The sequence below is a fragment of the Podarcis gaigeae genome, assembly GCF_964106915.1.
Source record: "Podarcis gaigeae genome assembly, chromosome: 7".
Classification (NCBI taxonomy): domain Eukaryota; kingdom Metazoa; phylum Chordata; class Lepidosauria; order Squamata; family Lacertidae; genus Podarcis; species Podarcis gaigeae.
The window spans coordinates 35,028,071-35,053,965 of NC_139683.1; the positions used below are offsets into that span (position 1 = coordinate 35,028,071).

A 25,895-nucleotide genomic window follows, 5' to 3' on the forward strand; every position below is an offset into this window, starting at 1 on the left:
GAATATACCCAGTGCATAGGCACGTTTTTAGGCTCTGCGCTGAACGCACCCACTCAAGTTGGTCATTGGTCATACTGGACAGGAAGGAGAATAAAAACCTTCCTGTTTGGGCTGGCTCTGCCATGTTTTTGGGTGGTCCTCAGCTCTAAACACCTGACTCAACTCCTGGTTCTCAGCTCCTGGCTCACCTCTGACAGCTGCTTACACAGCTCAGTCATAACACAATCCACAACACACAAATGCATGGGATTCAGAGAAAGGAATATTATGTACTTTTCTGTAATGTGTTTATAATGGATAAAATGACAAAAGGTATTCTGAAATGCTTATGTTAAAAGTTAGTGGATATTTTAAAACTGTAGGTTTCAAGACATTCACACATGCAAGGTTGAGTTCATATACATTAGGCATACTGTTTGTGTGTATTGCATTCATACCATTTTCTTGAGCCTTTCATTGAAGAACATATAGATTTTCACAAGCAAATTTGAGGGGGTAGGGGAGATCTTAACACAACAATGGATGAAATCTTGATTTAGTAGCATAATTTCCAATTATTTTAATATACAAGGATTTCAATACATCATAAGTGTAAAAGATATCAGACATCAACCCTGCAATTTTACTGAAATTGCAACAGTGGTGATTTACAGGGCAATCCTATTAAAGTCTATCAGGTGCAAGTCATGCTGAGTTCAATGTGACTTACTCCCAGGTAGGCATGTATATAGGATTGCAGCTTCTATGGAAGTAACTTTATTGTATTGCACTGCACTGTGTTCTGACCATAGCACAGACACAATAGGAAAAATACACGGGAGAAGTTATTGACGATGCAAAATTAATTTTAAACACGCCATGCTTTTCATGACAGTGATAAAAAAGATACCTGATGTGGTTGCAGATCAAACAGTGTACATACAGAAGAGGTTAAGCTATGACAATATATTCCAGATGTGTGATTGATGTGGTTGTAATTAGAAGCAAATGCTGTATATTCAGCAGCTGCAAAATTACATTATCAGCCTGATGTGTACACAGAGGGACAAAGACCAACAGAGTTGTCTGTTGCTATTTTGGAATTTGCATGCATGAAATTCTGGTCAATTAAATGCTTTCAGCTCTTAATTGACCTTGTACATGACCAACTAAGAACTGTTTCCAAAACTAGTTTTTGTTGACATGAGGCAGGATCCAAAGCATTACTTTGTTCGAGAGCTTGTGTGCAATGCACCCCATGTCTTATCCCAAATTGCTTTTGAAACTCTTCTGCATTTTCAAACTTATTTTCTGTGCAGCATTTCCCCCCCTTTTACAGGGAGAGGGCTGGCTGAGACGTTGATGTTAAAGAAATCCAAGTCCAGAGCCCTGTTGAGCACATAGAACTACTTGCACATTCTTTGGATTGCAGTCATGTATCTTAATATCCACGTGCTAACATCTCTTCCAAGGTCACTTTCGAGTAATTATATGCACACCTGTTTCAAGTTGGCTGCAACTAGCAGGGCCAGTTTCAGGGTGCAGCACCATCAGGCATCTGCCAAGGCCAACAACCCAGCAGGAGGCCCATTGCTGAGCCAAAGGCCTTTGGCCTTGCTCCTTCTTCTTGCTGCTGCTTGCTCACATGTCCTCTACAAGTATGCAAGCAGTGACAAGAACCGAGAGTAGCAGCCTCCATTGGGTTTGCTCTTAACCTCTGGGCAGCTTAGGCCCATAGGGATGGCACACACATGGGCGGTCATGATAGCAGCAAGAAGGCAAACACAGGATAGATACTGCCAAGAGCCTCCCAAAATCTGGAGCAGATTGTCAGACAGGTGTTTGGTGGGTGTTTATATTTATGTTTCTGTGATGTGAATCACCTTGTGAGAGCAAAATTCAGAAGAAAATTACAACTTGTCTGCTGAAGGTGTATCTTGGGGGAGGAAACTAACATGCATCAAACCATTCCATAGTGACTGATTAGGTCAGGGGCAGGCAACCAGGTGTCTTCCAGACATCATTGGACTCCAACTCTCATCAGCTCCATCCAGCATTGGGAGTTGTCCAACAATATCGGAAGGACACTGTGTTGGCTACCACTAAACCAGGTCTCAAAGCCAGTACACAGTGCACAAAATAAACATTGCATTCTGTGTCATTTCCGCTCTCCCCCCACCAAATATAGGATGCACTAATTTACAATTCTACTTTGTGCCTAACTGTGGGTTTCATTTAGCAAAGTGATTTATTGAGAAATCCACTTTCCTACGAATGTCCCCATCTCCTGCGTATTATGTTGCATGTAAAATCGTAACGCAACAATTTCTGAGACTATATACTAACCTGTGAAGTATCAGTGGGTGTGTTAGCTTCCTTACTACTCGCAGCAGAACTTCCATTTGCCATAGCTAGTTCTGGAGCTTCTGCCTTCTTCACATTCACCTCTGCAGGAACTGAAGGCCCTACCTGCCTAGTTTCAGTCACTGGGACTGCATTTGAATTGGTTGTTTGCCGTGGCTGAGTTTTATACCAGCTAGGATAAAACAAGGGATCAGTTGGCTCTCCACTTGATTGTGGTTCAGCTTCTATTAGTCCTCCGGACTGTTGGGTAGTTGTCAGCACAACGCCACCCTTAGCAAGGCAGATTTAAAGAAAATAAAGTTAAAATAAAGAATGGAACTTTACATAATCTCTCTTTCTTTCACTCACTCACTCACTCACTCACTCACTCACTCACTCAGAAATAGGTGCTGTTTGCCTAATCAAGCTTTCCTTGGAATAGCATTAAAGTCTTTTGATTTGTTGCATTTGTGATTAAATTTTAGGCTTGCCAGTTGCAGTCAAACAACCCTTTCTAATTTCATCCCCATAAAAAATGGTAACGTGAGCAACAAGTGATGCCATTCCTTTCCATATGAAACTATATTTGAACATACTTCCGATGACCTGATTAAGTGGTTGCATTCATCCAATGGGGGACGCAGGTGGCGCTGTGGGTTAAAGCCTCAGCGCCTAGGACTTGCCGATCGAAAGGTCGGCGGTTCGAATCCCTGCGGCGGGGTGCGCTCCCGCTGCTCGGTCTCAGCGCCTGCCAACCTAGCAGTTCGAAAGCACCTCCGGGTGCAAGTAGATAAATAGGGACCGCTTACCAGTGGGAAGGTAAACGGCGTTTCCATGTGCGGCTCTGGCTCGCCAGAGCAGCGATGTCACGCTGGCCACGTGACCTGGAAGTGTCTCCGGACAGCGCTGGCCCCTGGCCTCTTAAGTGAGATGGGCGCACAACCCCAGAGTCTGTCAAGACTGGCCCGTACGGGCAGGGGTACCTTTACCTTTACCTTATTCATCCAATACTTGAGTTGTGGAGGGAAAGCTTGGGGCAGGACTCTTAATGAAACCCACAACCCCCCTCTCCCTGACTTCTCCCAACTATAGTGAAATCATGCCCCTATAGTCTTCTAAATACAGGAGCTGTCAGCAAAGGTAATGGGGCCTGACTCTTTCAGCCCTCTGTAATTTGAGCACTTAGCTAATCGCACCTACATCACACTGTCAGGAGTATGCCAACAATCGTCTTGATTTGTACTGATATCTTTATAAAACTGAAAACCACAGAACCATTTCTGTGCAGAAATAACTATGTGGAATGCGCAGAAAAAGCAGATCGTATAGGTATGTATGTGGGATATCTGGGGATGTCTTTCCGTGACTTGCAATCTTACGGTTCCATAGCTATACATTAGATTTGTGTTAGGATTGCTATATTCTCATAAGAAGACATTAATGCGTATTGCAAAACATATTCAGATATTCAGAAAGGTGCAATTTTCATTCATTTAAATTGCATATTTGCTGCCAATACTAGTTTCAAGAGTTTGTTCTGCTGCACCAGCCTTCTCCAACCTGGTGCCCTTCAAATATTTTGGACTACAAATCCCAGCATCCTTGACCATCGGCCATGCAGGCTAGGGCTGATGGAAATTGTAAAACAGAACATCTGCATGAACATCTGGAGGGTACCATGTTGGGGAAGGAAGTGCTACACATATAGTTTAAAGAGCACTAATCTCCATTGCTTCTAAATCTGACTAAATTGCATTTGCTTATTTGTAGGGGCACATGGGGAGGGGGTCAGAACCCTTTCCCACCAGCCACATCCCCGCCCCCAACAGTTCCTCCTTCTAGCTATGCTTGCTTTCAGTATCAGAACTGGCAGGGGGAAAGTGGGCCATATTATTGTTATTATTGGCTTTACTATTGCTTTTCATTTATTTATGACAATTGACATTGAGTCTGCAACTAAGAAGCTACAGGTTGCACTCAATGGCAGCTCTGTGCTAGGAGAAAGCATTTCTACTTACACAAGGTGAAGCATCCAATCTTTGCTGATTCCCTCCCCACAACCTACTGCACACCTCTGTGCCATATCACATTCTGTTCCTGGGGTCCCTCGGGACTCAGGAACAGATTTTCATGGGGCATGGGAGGCTGCAATGAATGGGGCAGATTGGCAAAAACTGAGTGCTAGAGGAAGTTCTTTCTATTAGTGAAAACCACAAAGCCACCATTGGAAACATCCTGACGACTTCTTCACACTTTGATCAGTAGCAGGCTGGGACTAGAATAGGGAGAAAACATCTAGCACACAGTAGATAGGACAGTAATTCCTCCAAATAGTTACCTGATTAACAGAAGGGGCAGCAGTAACTGATGGTGGAGGTGGTAATGATGGTGCTGCATTAGTCTGAGAGACAGCGAGTGTATCCTTTGGCATCTCAGTGGCCTGCTGAGGTTGCTGAGATACCTGCTCAGATGCTTCTTCCTCACCAGAGGATTCTGTTTGGACTTCATCCAATTCTTCCGCTTCAGCCACATCCTCCTCCTCATTGTCCTCCTCCTCCTCTAATGTAACACAAAGGGGATGTAACGGTGGGTGGTAGTCTGGGCTTTTTACATGATTTATTTTCTGTATCATGGCATCAGTGCAAATGGCATAAGGTCTGATATAAAAGATACCCTTCATGAACTATCTGTGACGTTGGTACAACTCCTGTTTGATACGGGACCTGGGAAGAACAGCTAACATTCTAACAGCAGCAGCTCTCAAGCAAACTATAATTATGAAGCCTGGTTGAAAGCTTGATTCCAAATTGTGGTTTGTTTGGAGAAAAACAATCCATGAACAATGGTTTGGCCGCCACAGTAAACCAAGGTTCCCAGTCTGTTGGTTGCAGTAGGGGAGGAGTGCAGTCAGAGCTGTGTTGTACTATCACATTGCTCATTCATTGTATATTTTCTGGCTTAGCTCGTCATCCAAACACAGACATAGCATTCAACTTCATATTTCTGGTAATCATCCCAGTAAAAGCACAAAAGGTGCTGAATGTTTATTTCAAGATCACAGTTTATAAAGAACTACCTAAGGAAATGTATGATGCTAGAAACATTTCAAGATGAGAACAACGAAGCTATGGATTCCAGGGATGTAAGAAGGCAGTGTTAACCATCTTGGCGTTTTACCATCTTGGCGTTTTACCATCTTGGCGTTTGTCGCATGCAAGGCTGCTTCCATTCGGCTGCACCAAAAACTACATTATGCATCTCAATGTCCACCTTGGCAAAGTTACATAACAATATATGTAAATAATAGCATAAATTGCTTCAACATTCTATTATTCCACCCCATTCATTTTGATGCAAAGGAAACACAATACAAATGGGGAGGGGGACAGGACATAATCAATTATGTATCATTGGCAGACTGAAAGCAACAACAACAGCAAATATTGATTGAAGTGACAAGAGGTGTATAATAGGATCTTCCAGCCTTCGGTATACAAACGCATACCATAAGTACTGGTATATTTCCTTGGCAACAGTCATGGAAACACACATTAATTTTTCTTGCATTTACACAATTACCTTGGTGAGTTACTATTATTGGCAGAATAACACTGTGGACAATTAAGTCCTTCTGGCATGTGAACGTACATACCAGTAAGCCCCCATTCTCTTGTCACGTTATATGAGACTGGTATTCAAGGAAATGTTCTCCCATGCATCACTATTTGGTAAGCTGTGGTTCTGCCTAGTCATATAAATAGGCCAGACAGAGGTTAATAACATTAGTGGCAGAGAGGATGTTTGACTCTCAAAATAAATAAATAAATAAAAATGGTTATGTACATCACGAAGGACCAAAGCCCCAGATTCTATTAAAGAAAAATTATATTTTCAGTATGCTGTGTTAGTCTCCATGAGAGTTTACTTTTGATTATGAGGCATGGAAAACGGCCTTGTTACATTTGTGAAATGTCAAACAGGCCTCACTGCCATATTCCTGACAGGATGTCCTCACAAAAATTGTGCACCTTCATGGTTAAAAAGAAAAGCAAATGGGTTTAAAGAAAAGAAAGCACATACCTCTGTAAAAGTCAATTTCTCTTATTATCTTTTCTTCTCTGTTGAGATTGACAGTGAATTGGCTCATAATTTCATAGCCATTCTCTATTTTTTCCATCTGAAATGCTCTAGAAGCTTCAGTAATTCTAAAACAGAAATATTGTGTCATTTGCATTAGAGATTGCAAACGAACATTTTTAAAATTGGTGTCTTGTGATATTTGTGAAAAATACACAGATTTGTTCAAAAGGCAAGAACTTACTTTTGTAGCAATGCTTTGGCATTCTGTGAAAAACAAGATAAAACCAATGGAATGAGTTACTTCTTAAATTTTTCTTACTTTAAGATACATTTATTATTATATCTTTATTTATTAATTGCCTTATGCCAAAACGGCCTCAAGGCGAATATAACAAGGAAAAATAAAGCAATTTGAAATGCAATCTGAATTTCATAGGAAACAAACAGTGAGGATGAATAGCTTAAAACTGCAATGCACTAAATTCGCAAAATCTTTTAAAAGCTGCCACTAAACCACCCCCTCCCATCTTCAACATGACCACCAAAGAGCAACAGAGTTGTACCATACACATTACAAGTTCATTTTTATAGGGAGTTCTAGAATGTATGCTTAACAAATGCAGGAGTCGGACTTTTCACCATGATTAGGAATTTCACATGGGCCTTGACAAAAGATGAGTTTCCCACCCCCATGTTTTGACCCATAAGGTACATATTTACAACTACTTGCACACAGGCAGATATCTATGCATGCACTTACACAGGCAGACACATGGAGGCAATGGGCTGCTGTATCTGTCTGCTACATGCCATACTGAACATTTTCCTCAATACAGAAAGCATCGTCATTCTGTTCCTCAGGCTAAGCAGCAGCAGACTACTAATGTTCTCAATTTCCCTGCAGCTGTGAATATTGCCACTGCTTCACTGTCAAGTAATGAGTGAGATAATCATCAGTTATAAGCTGATAAGGGGGATATTATAAAGGAACAGGACAGGTACACTTTTCACACTGGGAAACTCCAAGATAATTATACCACATAAACTGACTCAATTTACCCGGGGCTCTGAGCTTTAAGCGGAACTTAACATAACGGTTAACCCAGCCCTGACTTCATCTATGAGATCTATGAATAGAATAGTGTAGGTGGAAGTTCCCAGCTCAAAACCGCAAACATATGAAACAGTGTACTTGCATCTCTTTTCAGAGCTGTCATCTTCTGAAATAAGGCAGTCATTATTATCTTCTGATGTAGGAGCCGTGATTTTTCTCTTTAAAAAAAGGGGGAGTGTCCATTGGATCTCACCCTGTGCTTTAGGCCAGAACTTCCATTAATAATATGTGGGGCTATCAAAATATTTTTAAAGGTGCAAATTACATAGACTCACTGTGATGTCACAGTGCCCAAAACATGTTGCTGCTTTCTGGAGACTTTATCAAGATTATTCCCTATACTCTGCCTTACGTTACATTTCATAATGGCTTGTTTTCCTGCATGCATTGTGTGCCAGAGATACTAAAACAAGTGTTTCGTGTCAATGGTAAGATGAGGGCCCTATGTGTATGAACAGTCACCAGAATTGCACAAATAACAACACAGGAAAGGTTAGCAAGACCCTACATCCTCCTGGTTTTTTTGAAGCTCCATACCTGTAAGAAAACGGCCATTTCTGGCTCTTCCATAAACTGGATGCCTGATTCCACTAGTTTTGACACTGTCTCCAAATGGTCAGCATACTTTTTTATCAGAGACCGGACATGTTCCAGTTTCTCTTCTTGGCTCCTTGTGATTATTTGTGTCATCTCACTTTTTCTTTCTTCCAGTATTGAGTACAAATAATCAAATTTTTCACATAGTTGCTCCTTCTGCCTTTTGCAGCAATCCTGTGAATAATTGGCTTCACGTTAAAAAGTGTTATGTCACCTGCATTTTATTGCATTACTATTCTGGAAATCGCTTTATCAAATAAATATTTCTGAACAAAGTATTTTTGTGAAAATAAATAATCCTGAACAATGGCTATTAAGGGCCAAGGGGCTTCTCTGATTCTTTGAATGAAATCTATCTGAACAAAAATGTACCACATTAGACAACTAAAGAGAGAATCTCTAGTTTTTAGTATTCCAAAATTATGAGGGAGGCATGGAATTTCTTCATAATGTGCACTAATCCTAAACGTCTTGAAAAATACATCAAAACTATGCAGATTATGTTGAATATGGCAAATATTTTTAAAAGACAAGACTAGGAAATAAAAAGATTCTACATAATTATGTACCACATTCTAAAAATATGAAACTTATCAGCTTTTAAAGTATTTTCTCCCAGTAGGTAGACTTTTATACACAATATTACTCTCAAACACATCAAAATTATTTAAAATAGTCTGAAACATGTTTTTCCTTAACATAACTTGAATACTCAAAAACTTTGGGCAGATTACAAAAGCTAAATATAGCTCAGCAGGATCTGCCTTTGCATTTGAAACAAAAAGTAAATAATCAGACATTCTATTTTAGAAGCCTAGCCTTATTCAAAGCTTTCAGTGAACTAATATAAGCAGAGGTCAGAAAAGATTTTATCGTAATAAAGAATCAGGAACACCATTTCCAGGTTGCTTAAATCATTTGATTCCAGCTGTGCAATGTATTAGAATCCACATTTTAAACCAGAACAGGAAGGTGAGTGTTTGTGTCTCTTAGCTCTAGGCGATTTTCTTAGCTTGACAAATTTCAAGGTCAAACTGATGCCCATCAGAGAGGGAGATGATGTGAAATGAGGAAGAACCATTGGGTTATGGAATCACTCCTCATAGAAAACATCTTAACAGCTTATTTTATTATTATTTATGGATGCAAAGCCTTCATAAACATTATGAAGGTGAAAGGCTGTACGAGTATCGCAATCTCTCCAGTTTGGAAAATAGTTGAAAAAGAGAGCATTGCATGTGAGTGAGTCATTGCTGGAAAGATACAGCATTGGTCTTGGAGATTGCTTCTGTTTCTTAAATGTATCGTTCTCTATAAACCTTTGAGGTCTTGGTTTTTGTTTAAGTTTGCTAAAACTTCAGTGTTAAGGAGCCTCTGCTTTGGTGTGATTCTAATTTCTACAGTTAACTTACTTGAAAGGCGTGTTTCAGTCTGCAAATCCCTGATAGCAACCAATTTCATCCTTGCAGTGCAAAGCCTTCCTGACAACAAAGTTTTAACTTAACTGCTTATATTTTTCTTTCCTTCCTTCCTTGGCTCGGAGGTTTTTAGAGACTTTGAACCACCTTTGGTATATTATTTCTTCTCCTTTGCTTTGGTTACATAAAGAACTACAATGGATTTTCCTGCTAATTAGAGCCACAGTATCTTGAATTTAAACATTATTGCCCTGTGTATTTTTTATTTACAACCTTTCACTTGGTGATGGAGGTTCAATCATTTCGTCTTTTGGTGTATATGCGTGAGAGATTGGGGTTCTTTTGACAAGACATAGTGAGGGCAGAGCTATATGTGACATGGAAGATAATGTGATCAAGATCTCCTGCATAAAAGAAATAGTAATACAGTGGTACCTCTGGTTATGAACTTAATCTTAACCTGAGGTACCACTTTAGCTAATGGGGCCTCCCGCTGCTGTAGCACCTCCGCGGCATGATTTCCGTTCTCATCCTGAAGCAAAGTTCTTAACCTGAGGTACTACTTCCGGGTTAGCGGAGTCTGTAATCCGAAGTGTTTGTAACCCAAAGTGTTTGTAACCCGAGGTACTACAGAGCATTCTAAAATTGGTTGAGGACCACAGTGCAGGGAGGCTTAACCCTTCCCTTCCTCTGACTTTCCTTTCCCTATTAAAATTCCCCAAAGAAACAGGTGGAAGAAACTTGGGGAGACATCTAGTATTCAGTTTCATATTGTGTTAAGGATGGACAAATCTGTCAGTGTTGGTCATCTCAGTTTCTCATTTTCCATGCTTAAATTCAGTTCTCCACATTTCCAGAGCACTTTGCGAATTTAAATTAAACTAATCCTCATGAAAATTCACAAACATTTCAGTGCGAATTGCTCTGAAGAAACACATTTTTGTATGTCGTTTTGATTAATGGGAAAGGGCGGCTCTACAGCAAATGTCCCAATTTACCCCTTCCACTTCCATCTGTCTCTTCCCCAATTACTCCTCCTCTCCAACTTTATTCACCTGTCACCAGAACTCTAAAACTGTTTCACACACTTACCTATTTCCCTCATTCCTCCAGATGCCACCTTAACCCCACCCAAGTCTACCAACCCTTTCTCCAATTCTTACCGGTACTTTATCCCCACCCCCTCAATCATCAGAGAACTAAAACTGCCGCACAGATAACAACCCTTGTTTTGCCAACCAAGGCCTTCCCTTAAATTCCCCAACCAGCCAACTAATTTATTATCCTTCCTGCCTATCCTCCTCCCCCCTCCTCCCCCATTCCTGCCTTTAGAATCTTGGAAATCAGCAAATGATAACACCGCAATGACAAACTGGCGCAAATATAGCATAGAGAGAGAGATCCATTTCTGCAAGCAATTTCCCGTGATATAATGCATTCTCTGTGTTATTTTCAGTAGTGTATGCATTCATGTGCACACTTTCCACTAGTATATGCATTAGTGTATACACGACTTGGCTTGATGAGTGCACTGCAAAATTCAGAGAAATGCAAATTTTGAAGGATGGCTGCGTGTGGACTTGCTTCTTGTTTTGGAAAGTACAAAACAGGGAGGTTCACCTTCAAATGTGAACTGAATTGGATTGTTCCTCCACTCCTGTATCATGTGCCTCTGCCTTTCCTGTCCTAGATGGTAGGGACGAGATAGCTTTCAGGAGGAATGCAGAATAAGATGAGTCCTCCTGAACACTACAGTCATACCTTGGATTACAGGCGCTTCAGGTTGCTTTTTGGGTTACGGACCGCCAAAACCCAGAAGTACCGGAATGAGTTACTTCCGGGTTTCGGCGGTGGTGCATGCGCAGAAGTGCTAAATTGCAACCCGCACGTGCGCAGATGCGCAGCTGTGGGTTGCGAACGTACATCCCACACAGATCACGTTCGCAACCCGAGTGTCCACTGTATATGGAGATCACCAGATTTTCTTTAGTAAAATCATACATTTCCAATTGAGGGACAGATGGCAGCTTTGGGAAGGGAATTTTAAAGGAAAGAGAGTATGGGAGGAAAGGATTGACCTCCTCTCTCAATGCTATGGTCCTGATCCCATTCAGGCCTCATGCGGCCTTCATTTTTTTTAATGAAGCAGATTATGTTCTGAGATGTTCTGCATCACACCTAGTTTGGACCTCAGTCTAAGATGGGTTTCTCTGCAAGCTCCAGTTGCCCATCATGTGTTTTTATTTGTCGGTTTGTTAACATTAATGATGCAAATATTTTGCAAGAACTTCATGAAAGGCGCTTGTGGTTTCAAGACAAATTCACAGCATTATTTGTGGTACTACTCCTGTCTAATGCTTCCTGTGGAAAGAGTTGCTGGGCTACAACCCAGAGAACTGTTCTCTATCTTTCACTTCCCTGAGACAGCTGCAGTTTCTCCTGCCCATTTCTCCTGTGGTTTTATTTAATCATATTAGATATACAGAAATACTATGCTCAAAGGAAGAATCTTTCTGAATTTCAGGTGCTGGGTACAACAATACAAGAGGTTGGTTGCCTTCAGTCCCTGTCTGTGCACTTTCCCAGAGGCACATCCAGGAACATTTTTAAAGAAATTATATTTATTCATTTGATTTGTTGTGAGCCATTCTGGGCACATAACAAATGGCAGAAAAATAAATGAATGAAAATGATGATGATCTTGTGAGCCTACATGGAGGCAAGCTGAGGGCAGACTGGTGGGGCAGTGCCCCATAGGCCCTAATTAGCCAACCTCCACTGGGGTTGTCCAAGGGAAAATGTAATCCTACACACACCGCCCCCCTAGTATAGACAATACACAGTCTGTGTGGGACTTAACCCCCCCCCCCAACTTATATCCAGTCCAGGAGAATGGCTCTTGACTGTCAGCTTCTTCTACTCTAGTTTCACTGTTGTCCTCAGCAGGGAGAAGGATGGGGACAAAATTAGTTGGCTCTACTTGTTATTGGCTTTGGCTCCCTGCCTTCCACCCCACCAGCCCCAATGGGCACCAGCTGATGGTGGGGCCAGAGGCAAGACAAATGGGTAACAAGTAACAAGTAACAACTGTGAATCTTAGCTTTATATAGTAGGCTACATGGAAAAGCAGAGGTTTCTACACACACACACACACTTCTCTCCCTCAAGGCAAGCAAGAGGCATTATGACAATTCAAAAACACATTCCAGTCAGGCAACGGCACTTGAGGATGGCATGGAGGGGTCTCCAGAGGAGGCATGGCCTGCAGAAGGTCCTGAAGACCAGATAATAGGCCTGGGAGGTACTTTTCGCACCTGGGCTATGGTTCCCCATCCCTGGTCTACATGCTTCACACTCTTAACTATCAGTATCCATTCCTTGCATTCCTGCTATCTTTAGCTTTCTATACTTGTCACAAGTCAACTCCTTATAGCTAAAGATAGCAGGACTTGCCGGTCCAGCCTACTTTCACAGGCAGAAGTATCATGGTCTATAACAGAGCTTTCCAAAATTTTCATGTTGGTGACACAATTTTTAGACCTGCATCATTTTTTGACCCAGTAATTCAGTTTTGCTAGCAAACTGGTTCTCAAATAACCCCTTATAAGAGATACAGACACATATTGCAGAGCACACCTGTACACTGCAGCCGACACACACAGTTTGGAAAGCTCTGGTCTAGAACATGGTCAGCATTGCTTTCTGAGGTTTATATGACACATGATGGACTGATGGGGGCAGGGAAAGGAGCAACTTCAGTCTTCTCCCCAATCTTCTCCCTACAAATTTGTCCCCCAAGTACGGTAACTTTTGGTGCTTTGCTCACATAAGACAATAATCATCTGGAGGATAGCTGATTTAGAGGTGGGATGCCAAAGGAGAAAAAAGAAGTTAAAAAGCACCCTCCCTCTTTCCAATCTCCTGCTGGAGACTGTAGCCTGTACCATTTCTTTACTGGGTGGGGAAGAAAATGGGGAGGGGAGGGCCTACATCTTAAGATTGTATCTTGAAAGAGAAATGCCTCTTCTTGTGTCTGAAAAATGTCATGAGAGGAGTGGCAGGTTTCAGATGCCCTTTCTGACCTATCCGGAATAAGTATGCAGAGTCAGCGAACCACGTGGTGTTCCAATTATGCACTGACACTCTCTAATTGACCCTCATGGGAGTTAAGGATCCTGAAGTAAAATGGTGGCAAGCGGCAGGTCATTAACCAAGGTCATGTAGGTCTGGCAACAGCAGGAAAGTAACCCTTTGATAAAGGCTTCATTCTGCAACGGGAAAGCATACACATGTTTTCATTATGTCGTCCAATTTCAAATTGGAAATTGGACTTGAGAATTTGCTTTTGTTTGCCTGTTAGTTTATTTTTAGCAGCCACTAGTGAACTGAGGCCTGTCTGCCCTCAACGACACAGTCTCCTCAGGTGGCAGGCAGGGGACAGCTGAGTGGGTGGCAGAACCAGGGCCCCAAGGAGTGTGCCACTCACCTCCTCCTGCACTTCTCACCTCTAGCCACTGCCTGGCCCTGGGAAGAATGGGGCCGCTGCTGCTGCCACTTGCTCCTCTGTCGCCTCCTTTCTTCTCCTCTGTCACCTTCCATGTGCCAGGGCTTCCCTCAGCTGCCTCTGGTCACCTTAGGTGGCGGCAGGGAGTCCCATTTTCTGTTTTGCCTCAAGTGACAAAATGCATTAGGCTAGCCTTGAGTGCATTGATTGTTGCTCCTTCAAACCTGGAGTCAGCCCTCATTGGGGCCACCCTTATAATTTCTCACAATGTCCCAGACGGACACTACATTAGCAGCATTGTAGGAAATACAGTTGGTGGCTCCAAACCACCTGGGACTGAGTGCAAGGTTGCTGTTGCTCACCTCATCCACCATAAGGGCTAGGTAGGCCTTTGCGTGAAAACTACTTCCATGTAAATATTGTTACCACATGGGTGAGAATGGTGATGTAAGTCTTTCCTACCCGGTCAACACATTCTCTCCCAGTGGATGTCAACTATTGACAGAGGGAGCTGACCCTTTAAATTTTTTACTTGTAGAAAGCTATCAGTTACTATGAATTGGCTCTTTACCCTGGCCTTTCACATCTGAAATGTATATTCCCATGACCCACCCTATTTCTGTGGCTGTAATTTGCTTGAAGGGGTGCATGGGGTGTTAGGGAAGGGGTAGTAACTTTGGTGGTGGACACGTCATGTTTATTCTGGGTAGCTTGTCCACCGTTGGTCCCCACCCTGCACTCAGCTCTTACGTGTGGCTCCTAAAAGCTGTCCGCAAGCAACAATGGCTACAGCATGGGAAATGGCCTCAGCTGGCTGGCTAAACCAGATGTGGGTAGCCAGTGGGTCTCAAACCCTTGGTGAATTAGGGACTTCCCCTCCATGTGAGGACAAGCTCCAATGGATTGACTAGACAAGACCCATAGTGGGTCCAACAGTTATGAAGGTGGTTTCTGCACATGCTGTAAAGGGAACTGAGGGGCAGGTGGGTCCCATCAACCTGGGAATGCAGCCCATCTAGGAGAAGGAAAACCCTGAACCTAAACCTCCACTGCCTTGTGGGATCTGTTTGGGAAAAGAAAAGACCAAGGAGTAAACCCTACACAAATCTGGAATGGAGTCCCTAAGACAGTCTGATGACACTAGCAATTCCTGCAGCCAAGCTGGTGCCAAACATATTGCTCTGCTTTCCTTTGCACCACGTCAACGAAGCTGAGGGAGGTGGGTCTTGTCGTCTGGGCAGCCCAGGACCTCCATACACACTGCTCAGACTTGCGCCCCAGGGAGGTCTCTTCAGTGCTGCTAACGCAATGGTTTGACTTCATCCCCAGAGGCTCATTCCATTGTCTCTTGAGACAGACAGGTGCCAACCATTTGTTTTAAACTTGAATTTTAAATTGTTGCAACCTGCCCTGCAACCTTACTGTGGGCTAGAAATTTAATAAGTGAGTGGATTGAAACTTTCAGTGCATTAGCTGGCGACTGCACTATTCATTCCCTTCACAGTGGGTGTGGCCCAGTGCACTTGCTTGAGTCATCTGGGTTTGTTTACTAAACATATCCATTGCCTACGCTGTAAGGTTGACAGGCTCTTCTGTCATGGGACACCTTTGTTATTCCTGGCTTCTGCCGGTAGCATAATCTGGACGAAGCATTCACCATGTTGGCCCCAAGAGAAGACATGATCCATTTAAAAATGGTTAAGACGGTGCTCTTTATGGTATAGATTGTGCTAGTGTATAACATACCATGCTTTTGAGCTCTGTGCATCTTGAAAACTGTGTGTGTCTCCAGTCACACCTCTTAGAGTAAATTAGATTAAAAGTCTCAAATGAGACATTTAAAACTGCACCATCATCGAAGTTGTTTGCTCTTACCACAGACTATGTAAGTATGCAATAATTAGAATTCTAAAGCAGAATTTAGTTTGGTAGAATCTACCGTAAATTGTGTTTCTTACCTCAACTGTCCTGCAGGCTTCTTCCAACTGAGTTACAATTCCTTGCACCCTGTCATTACTTCCCACTAATACAGCAATGCCATCGCTGAGTTCAGACTATAATGTAAAATAAACATAACTTAAGGAGAGCATAAAACTCTGTGGCCTTATTGCTTGCATTTTTGGAACGACATCTGCCCCTCCCTCCCACACAAATATTTTTTTGGGGAAATGTACATACTTTACTATAGGAACATACAATAAATTCTACTTTTGAAAACCCCAAAGTCAAGAAAATACTCCAAAATATACTTTTGCAGTAGATGAAGCTAATCTGCACCACAACTTATTTCATTAAAGGATCTTGTTTCTATAGGAATAGGATTAAAATTTGATTGGCAGGATTTTATTTTATCCTTCTGAAATTATTTCTAGACTGCTTCTTGAAAGGTTATTCCAGCCTATCTGAATTGCTCGGTTTTGCAGTGATTTTTGCTTTGAATACAAAGTATTTGAACCACCGCCTAAATTTTGCAATTTGGGAGGAGACACATATATAGGTTTTACATTATCTCTAGCAGATATATAATCATTGATATGCATATTCATGGATTTCACAGATATCTTTGTTAAACATCATTTCTTTCTAATTATCTCAGATAGGAGGAAGCCATGGACAGCTTCCAGTGTATTCAACTGGATGTCCCCACCCCCAAAGGCATCTACCCAGCCATAGTGTTCACAAATAAATATAATTATGGGTTCCATTCAAAGGCTGTACTTGTAAACTGGCTCTGTCTAGTGGCAGCCACACTAGGACTCTCAAGAAATTGAGCTGCATTTCTCCAGAGGATAGTCCAAATAAACAGCTGTTTAGTGAATGCCGGGTTAAAAATAAAGAGATATTGTACAGATGGCAGCAAAGGATTCTAGGAGCATAGCCCAGCCTTTCTGTTCCATACTCAAGAAATTACTTGCAAAAAAAATCATTTCCTTCTTAATTGAAAAGTATGCATAAATATACTGATTCATAAAAAGTAGTATGTTCTCTTTCTCGGCTCTAGGATATGTGTCTTTGGTCAAATATTGTGCACATTTGGTCACTATAATTTAAAGAAAATGACAAACTGGCAAGGTTTGAGAGGAGAACAACAACAATAATCATAAAGCTAATAATTGGGGCTGGTGTTAGCACACAACTTCGTCAGGCTGCTGCTAAGGTACTAAGACACCACTTTTTTGTTCCGGGGCATTTAAAATGATCCCTTTCCACAGTGGGAATCTGGAATCGATCAGTTAAATTTCCTCCAATGCACCAGAACAATGCTACATTCAGGGGCATTGTGGGAAATTAAAATGGCAGTTTCATTGGAACACTGCTATCTGCTATGACCATGAATAAAAGCCTATGTCACCAAGAAAAGGGTGCTCAGAGGTAGAAGGGGGCTTACAAAAGTACATTTTGCTGGGGAACCCCTAAAGCCTAGAGCTAGGTCTGAAAATAAGGAGTTTTGTTTGGCAGAACAAATGAGAAAAAGAAAGAAGGCATGTTTATTTCATACACTGTGGCAGCTCTGGGGGGAACGCTGATAAATTCTTCCACATAGCCACATGGCCATAGTGTATGAAAGCAGCCCAAGTCACCATTTGTACTGGTCAGCGCCTCACATTCCTGGTTGTGTTATCAATTTGCATTGGTAAGGAAGGTTTCCATGTCACAGGCTAATCAACATGTTGGTTGTAATGCATGTACCAGTATTAACAAAAGGCTGGGTAGATTTAGAAACGTCAAAAAGACCCTATCAGGGCACAGGACTTCAACAAGATGACCTTAGTAGGGCCCTTCCATTTTGAGTTTCACATCACACATAATCAATAGTATACAGTTCTGACTGGGTTTTTCAACTGGGACAATCAAACTGCAATCCCGCAACATTGGTGGAGGACCTCACCAGGGAAAGAATTTTATTATGGTTATTTGTTTTCAAAAACTACAAGAATTCTACTGATGAAAATGCATTAAGAGGAAGCCTTTTTAAAAAAATAAATAAATTACCTTCTGTCTTTGGTAAACATTCGTGAGGGGAGCAACCTCACAATCTTTATGAGCACCAAAAACTTTGCACATTGAGCATGTCGGCACTTCACAATTCAGGCAATAAATATTAATTTTCTCATCTTCATGTTCTTCACACATTGGCTGTTCAGTTTTTCTTTCAGGCCTGTGAATGGAATTCACCAAGAAGAATAAGAAAACCAAATCCCAATCTGCATCACTTTTTTAAAAAATTAAATGATTAAATAAAATAGGCAAAATGCCAGTTCATCTAGCCTGATACTGTCTCCTCTGACTTATGGTAGCTTTCCCTGATACCTGATCCTGGTCATGATGCCAAGTACTGAATCTGGGACTTTCTGTATGCAAGTAATACACTTTACTACAAACTATGGTCTTTCCCCAACAGAAGAATACGATACAAAATAGTGACACGGGGAACAGAGAAGGGAAATTTGAAAACATGCTGGGTTCACACTTCCATTTACAGTTTTCACTTACTGTTTTTCCAGTGCTGGGTTTGTAACCCATGTTTACACAACATTATTCAAAATTCATATCCAAAATTCCTGAACTTTCTTGGAGTTATTCCTAATTCATATCTAGCCAAGGTATGAACATCAGCATAATGCTGCTGGTCAACAAAAGAGGTTTAAAAACTCTCTCAAGGCAAATCTTAAAAAATGTAGTATTAACATTGACAATTGGGAAACACTGGCCTGTGAGCGCTCCAGTTGGAGAACAGCCTTTACCAAAGGTGTCATGGACTTTGAAGACACTCGAACTCAGGACGAAAGGGAGAAACGAGCTAAGAGGAAGGCACATTTGGCAAACCCTAACCATGATCAACTCCTGCCTAGAAACCTATGTCCTCACTGTGAAAGGACATGTGGAGCCAGAATTGGCCTATGGACACACCACTAAGACCATATCCATGGAAGAGGAATACCTTTGCACAGGGCAGAAACATCTCTACCCCGCCAGTGCCCCTTGGTGTTGCACTAATCTCATGCCTGTCAACTGCCCCGAAAAAATGGCTGCTGGAATCTTGCGTAATTTTGGGCTGTACTTTTTTGGGGCATGCTGCTAAAAAAATATGCATTTTGGGGTGCCATGTCCCAAAAAGGCACTTTTGAGAGGCTGCAATCTGTGTCCCAGTTTTGGGCAGCTTCATGTTGGAAGGGATGCAATCTGACACTGGTGAAGCCATACAGATGTGAACAGCTGGGTGGGGGGAAGGAGCTGTGAAATACGCACACAAAAAACCTTCCTTGCACTCTTAGATGGTAATATAAACACCCCCAAAGAATTCCTGTCTGTTTCCTTGCACAAGTGATGATGAATTTATTATTTCAGTCACAGACCAGTTCCAGCCCACATACAATATCAAGGAAGTCATAAAACACGATAAGGATACATTTGAATTTGCAATTAGGTATAACAGGGACAATACAGATATAGCAACAGTTAAAAAATATATAAATTAAAACTTAGTCCTTGCACAAGTTTACAGATGCTGTTTTTCAGAGATCCAGTATGTATAATCCTCTCACAATATGCCCATTTTTACTCTATATTGGTCTTCAACCCATGTACACAATAATAGGTTCCCCCTAGACTACACTGATTCTGCACTCAGAGAGAGAAGTTCCCATGTTCTGGTTTCTAGCACTTAAAGGTGAAATGGAACTAAAGGAAATGAATGAGACCCGCACAGTAAGATAGGCTCCATATATGTACTGTAATCAAATTAGGTATGAAAAATTTAAGGGGGCAATTTAAGAGTTCTAAACGTAAACTTGATAATTGTTCTAAATTACCAAGCAAAATAGCAGGGTGTGTTGCAAGGGGGAGGGGGAGATGCAGAGCAGAGAAATGGCAGAGGGAGCCGATAGGTGCTTAACCCTTTCCATGGCTTCTCAGTTCCAAATTGACTTCGAAGCCAAATATCAGTGTTGAAGAGTATTGAACTTATGGATTCTCTTAGATTATAATAGCCCAGCTGCCAAGATGGAGAAGGAACCAGGAAGACCAAACAAAGGGGGGGAAGAAAAAGTTCCTTCCTGCACTTTTAATAGTTGTGTAGAAGTCAGAAATTTCCTTTTCTACACAACTGTTAAAGGTTCAAGAAACCTGTTCTCTCTCCATCTCTCTCTCTCTCTCTCTCTCTCTCTCTCTCTCTCTCTCTCTCATCTTGCCATCTTAGAAGGAACGGGCTCAATTATATGAAATAACATAGCTCTTCAGTTTCTGGCATACAGCCTTTTCCCAAGGGAAGACTTTTGCACAATAATATCTGGGAACCTATTCAGATTTCAATTACAGTGCTACAGAGCCAGAGAAACGTCACTGAAGAGATGCTCTCTATTCTTCAAAACAGCATCCCTTCTTCTGCAACGCTCCATGAAGAGGCAGCCAGAAAATATCCGCGTCATTAAAGCTACAGTCCTGTGCACAGTTAGCAGGGACTAGCTTACTTCCAAGTAGACACGTATAAAATTGTGCTGCTAGGTTTGGTCTGACATCGTTTTGGTATTGGCATAATATGCACATAATATGTCAATGAAAGAAATTATGAAAACACACAGAGAGAGAGAGTAATAGGATTTGGCAAGGCCAGCATCTAGAGCAGGGGTCAGCAAACTTTTTCAGCAGGGTCCACTGTCCCTCAGACTTTGTGGGGGGCCAGACCATATTTTGAAAAGAAGAAGAAGAACGAATTCCTATGCCCCACAAATAACCCAGAGATGCATTTTAAATAAAAGGACACATTCTACTGATTAAAAAACACACTGATTTCCAGACCGTCCACGGGCCGGATTTAGAAGGCAATTGGGCTGGATCTGGCCCCCCACAAAGGCCTTAGTTTGCCTACCCATGATCTAGAGCTTAGAGAAAGATGCTGTGGAAGCAGGTGGACAAGTGGTTTAAGTTTTCTAAATTTTAGATGAAAATTAGTGAGTTTTAAAGTTTTTAAAAAGTATTTTAGAGTCAAATGATCAACATTAGAACCCCGAAAACTCGACTCTCTATAACTCCACACTCCGGGAAACTTGACAAGCCTGAAACACTTTTTGGCTTTGAAAAAAGAAACAAAACATAAACACGCACGGTATTTTCGTAAAAAGCTAATTTAATTTACAGTAACAATTATGCTTATAGACTATTACAGAGCAGTGAATATATAGCTCTGAAAAGACTGAAATGATATTTAAATAAATCCCAAAGTATCATTAAAAGAATAAAACATAAAATATTGCTGTCGCACAGTAATAGCACTTTGATTAATAAGTGAAATAGCTAATTTAAGCTTACTTTGAATAAGGCTGAGGGTTCATTAAATAAAAATAATATCTCAAAGTTAATGCTTTAATACAGTTAATAAAGTTAATACAGTATGCCTAATACTGTATGTAAATACTGTAATACTGTATGTAAATAACGGGCTTTAATTGGGTCTTACACCCTAAAAATATTTAAGTATTTGAAAATAACTAATACAGTACTATAGTAATATAGAAATACAGTACTAAACTAGTACTAATATTTGGAAACTGAAAATTTAACATTCTGTATGTATTTAATTCTCTATTTTATAAAGATTTTTAATATCTGACAGTGAGTTTGGAGTAGCCCAATGCAAAAATCCTGAGGATCCATGTGGATCCATGCTTTGTAACCACGTTTTTGCACCACTGTGACCCTAGGCAACAGTGGGTGCGTGATTTTTTTGGTGCAAGATGTAGCCATGGACATGCTATGTGATCTGATGGTGAATTTGGGGTGACCCAGTGCAAAGATCCTGTGGATCCATGCTTTGTAACCACGTTTTTGCACCATTGCAGCCCCAGGCAACAGTGGGTGCGTGATTTTTTTGGTACAGACTGTAGCCATGGACATGCTATGTGATCTGATGGTGAATTTGGGGTGACCCAATGCAAAAATCCTGAGGATCCATGTGGATCCGTGCTTTGTAACCACGTTTTTGCACCACTGTGACCCTAGGCAACAGTGGGTGCGTGATTTTTTTGGTGCAAGATGTAGCCATGAACATGCTATGTGATCTGATGGTGAATTTGGGGTGACCCAATGCAAAAATCCTGAGGATCCATGTGGATCCGTGCTTTGTCACCACGTTTTAAATGGGGAGGGAAGGAAAAACACAGAAGGGACAAGAAGCACAAGAGGGGTGTGCGGAGAAGCAGCTGGCTAAGAATGCAGGGGAGGAGTTTAACGGGGTGGGGGGGGGAAGAAAGGAAGGCAAAAGTCCCCCCCCAAGCCAGCCCTCTCTCTCTCTCTCCCACCTGCATGTTTTACGGCTGCCTGCGAGTCCCTAGAGCACGGAGAGGAGGAGGTGGTGGGCTGGAGCCTGCACGCAGTGTGACTAGGAAAGAATTAGAAGGAAGGACTCGATCCTTTCCTTAACCCTCTGCTTGCCAGGAGGGCAGGGGATTCCCTGCTCTTTGTTGAGTTTGAGCAAACGCAGCAACAGAAGCGGGTGGGCAGTAAGACCCTGAGGCAGAATGCAGGAAAGCAGCAGCTTCTGCCTTCCCTCCGCCTGACCGACCGATCTTATTTTTGCCTGATTTTTGCCTATTTTTGCCCCTGCGCTCCGGCTCCAGGGACCACACATTCGCTCAATAACACGCACAGACATTTCCCCTTACTTTTTAGGAGAAAAAATCTGCGTGTTATAGAGCGAAATTTACGGTAATAATTTTCTTAAATTATTTTTGAGGGGGCTCGGGCCCCCTCAGGCCCCATGGAGTCGGCGCCTATGGTCACATGGATCTTGTTTTATATTGGTTTTGATGATAATGATATTACATTGCTTTTATATGGTGTGTTTTTCTTTTCTATTTCTCTACTCTGCTTTGCTCTTTTCATGTTGAATGGTATTTTTTAAAAAAGCTAAATAAACAAACAAACCATTTCTTCCAGCTATGGGTGCATTTATGCATCCCACTATGATGACTACTTGGTTGCCCAAGTCCTTTCAGAGCTCTTGTAGAGCTCTTGTAGACTCACCCAGAGAGGAGCTGTTAAGCTCTTCTCTCCCCTGCATCTAAGGTGGCCTGGTGAAAAAACAGTGCAGGGCTTCCACACTTTCAGTGGCTGCATAAGTAGAAGAGCAAAATCAGCAAGTATAGCTTGTCAAGCAAGCGGTACTTGTTCAAATGCCTTCAGTATAAAAGGGCATTTCACCTCTTTTTCACCTGGAGAGGAGAAGCAGCTGAGCTGCTCTCTGGGCCAGTCTACAGAAGGACTCAGGCAACTAAGTAGTCATGTGGAAAAACACACATAACCGGGGAAAATATTTAAGGATTTTATTCAGCAATTCATTGCAGTAGATTTTGATGTTTTATTTTTAAAAGTGCTGGAATGTTGTAACGTATGGTGGATATATGGAATAAACTGAAATGGACGCAGGAATTTGGTGGGATTTGCAAGGGTGATCCATAGCATGCATCATCGTTTGGTTCTGTGGCTACACACCGACAGACTTTCTTGAGTGTGTACATGAGCAAAGACCGCTGACATGATGAATTATTTGTAGGCTCATTTCTCAAATGCAAGGAGTAAACACCTTTCTACATATTGCTTCATGGCAAGAAATCCCATAAAGCAACAGATTAGAGCTGCTAGCATTATACAATAAGAATAGACTCTTGTGTGGCATCCAATACTGTAAAATGAAGCTCCCAATCAAAGGGTAAAGTGAGCAAACCTTTCTCCTTATACAAAGCAAATCCTAACCAGTATCAGCAGCTGAGCAACCACCAGAGATGTAGGGGCCTCACTACCTTTAGCAGATGCTGATGGTGCTCATTGCCAGTGCTTTTTTTTACTAAACGTGGGTGGTGCTGTGGTCTAAACCACTGAACCTAGGGCTTGCCGATCAGAAGGTCGGTGGTTCGAATCCCCAGACAGGGTGAGCTCCCGTTGATCAGTCCCTGCTCCTGCCAACCTAGCAGTTCAAAAGCACACAGTGCAAGTAGATAAATAGGTACCACTCCAGCAGGAAGGTAAACGGCGTTTCTGTGCACTGCTCTGGTTCGCCAGAAGCAGCTTAGTCATGCTGGCCACATGACCCGGAGGCTGTACGCCGCCTCCATCGGCCAATAAAGCAAGATGAGCACCGCAACCCCAGAGTCGTCCGCGACTGGACCTAACGGTCAGGGATCCCTTTACCTTTTTACCATGAAGTTGTTACAGTAAGTGCCACACTTTTTAATAACAACAACAAAAAAGTGCCTTACTGCATACCTTTGAGTACCCCCTGAAAAAAAGCACTGCTCATTTATATTGCTTTCTCTTTCTATAGCTATCTGGAGATAAAGGCTCCAGGTTGACTTGAGGAATTAAAATAAGAATGGGGTAGAGGAAAGAAGTTCTAACAGGGAATGGGCAGCAATAGCTCAGTTTTATAATAGAAGTCTCGATTTGGGGTTTGGGAATCCAATCCATGCGTTACTGTGGCAAACACAACCAAGTCAGGAACCTGCATCCATGGGCAATCCTTCAAGGACAGAAATCGGTCCATTACCTGGTAGATTCCTGCTTGTAAATATCAATTATATTTTCCACCAACAGGTTCCTTTGAAGACCATACACTCCATGCCTGTCCAGAACTACTTCATGTCTACAAGATGGACAGCGGAATCGACCTCCTGATGCCACAGTTGTGCCTCCTCTGGTTGGCAGGTAAGGGTTCGAGGCCTGTTCTTGTCAAACAATAAACAAAGTTGTAAAGCTAAGCATGCAATATTTCACAGTTATTTCTGACAACTGCTCTCACTTCCACATCACAAGGTCCATCTCACACTATCTGCTTAAGATATGATCTAATACCTGGATGCAGTCACTCTGATGACTTCAGGGGACCTGGATCAGGTCATCAAAGCCAAACTACCAGGAAAAATACTGCCCAAAAAGTACACAGAAAGAGAAATAGCTGCAAATATAATGTTGCTCAAGCCTGGAAGCTAATAATATAATGACAACTTATGCTAGAGAGAAATTTGCCATTTTTAGAGGTGTTGTGGAACAACAGGAATGGGTATGTGTGTTAATATCTCTAAATACTTGAAATAACATTTCAGCCTATATAAATAAAAGGGACATTTACAAATGTAACAGATTCAAAATCACACTTAAGATAAATAACAAAGAACCCATGTGCCTAATTAATTCTCGCTCTCTTTTATTGCTTTTAAAGAGAATCCTGTTTATTAAATGATACCCCTCCCCCCTTTGTAACATGAAAGTATTATAAACATTTATTGGAATTTTAAAAAGTTTAATAGATCTACCTGGAAGATATCGTTGGCACACTTTCTGCAGAGGTTGTGCTGACAGGGGAGGATAACCACTGGCTTAGTAAACATCTCTAAACATATGGGACAAATAAGCTGCTTCTCCAAGTTATCCATAGTTTGCTGCTCTTTGGAAAAAGACTTGTAATTAAGAGAGGTGCTCATCTCCTAGCGATTCCAAGGAGCATAGGCTCAGAGTTAGGGTGCTGCCGAGCGGTTTCCGGGTTAGGTCCCTTAAAAGAATTCCAAAGCTTGTGAGATCAAATGTCCTTTGAGGATCTTTCCCTGGAGGACATTGTTTTAACTGAGTGAAGAGAGCTGGGTCTATTTTAGAAGCAGAACGTCATTGGTTGCCATACTCAGTTTCTCCATATATGCATCTGACACAAGGACAGATTTAGACAGGTGACAGCTCACAGGGGTGAGAGATCAACATTCTTGCGTTTAAGAAGGAAGGGGGAGAAACGGACAGTTGCCACCAACACATGCAGCACTTACCCTTCTGGAAAAAACTAAAATGTTAAGCTGACTGGAGAATGCAGCTTGGTTCT

The 25,895-nt window shown here is 41.8% G+C and overlaps 1 protein-coding gene across 4 annotated transcripts in view; it reads right to left on the reverse strand.

The window, feature by feature from the left end:
• Positions 1-25,683, reverse strand: part of TRIM55 (tripartite motif containing 55) — a 41,217-nt gene extending 15,534 nt beyond the window's left edge. For 3 of the 4 annotated variants that reach the window (XM_083747831.1, XM_083747832.1, XM_083747830.1), the window contains exons 1-9: positions 25,342-25,683; positions 24,576-24,748; positions 18,029-18,194; positions 15,994-16,089; positions 8,054-8,287; positions 6,644-6,666; positions 6,403-6,527; positions 4,661-4,881; positions 2,326-2,613 (exon numbers count right to left, since the gene is read on the reverse strand). In XM_083747831.1, coding sequence (XP_083603957.1) covers positions 2,326-2,613; positions 4,661-4,881; positions 6,403-6,527; positions 6,644-6,666; positions 8,054-8,287; positions 15,994-16,089; positions 18,029-18,194; positions 24,576-24,748; positions 25,342-25,509 — 1,494 coding nt within the window. In that variant the 5' untranslated portion in view covers positions 25,510-25,683. The remainder of the gene's footprint in view (positions 1-2,325; positions 2,614-4,660; positions 4,882-6,402; positions 6,528-6,643; positions 6,667-8,053; positions 8,288-15,993; positions 16,090-18,028; positions 18,195-24,575; positions 24,749-25,341) is intronic. The other variant, XM_083747833.1, reaches the window with a different exon arrangement.
• Positions 25,684-25,895: the final 212 nt, after the last annotated feature.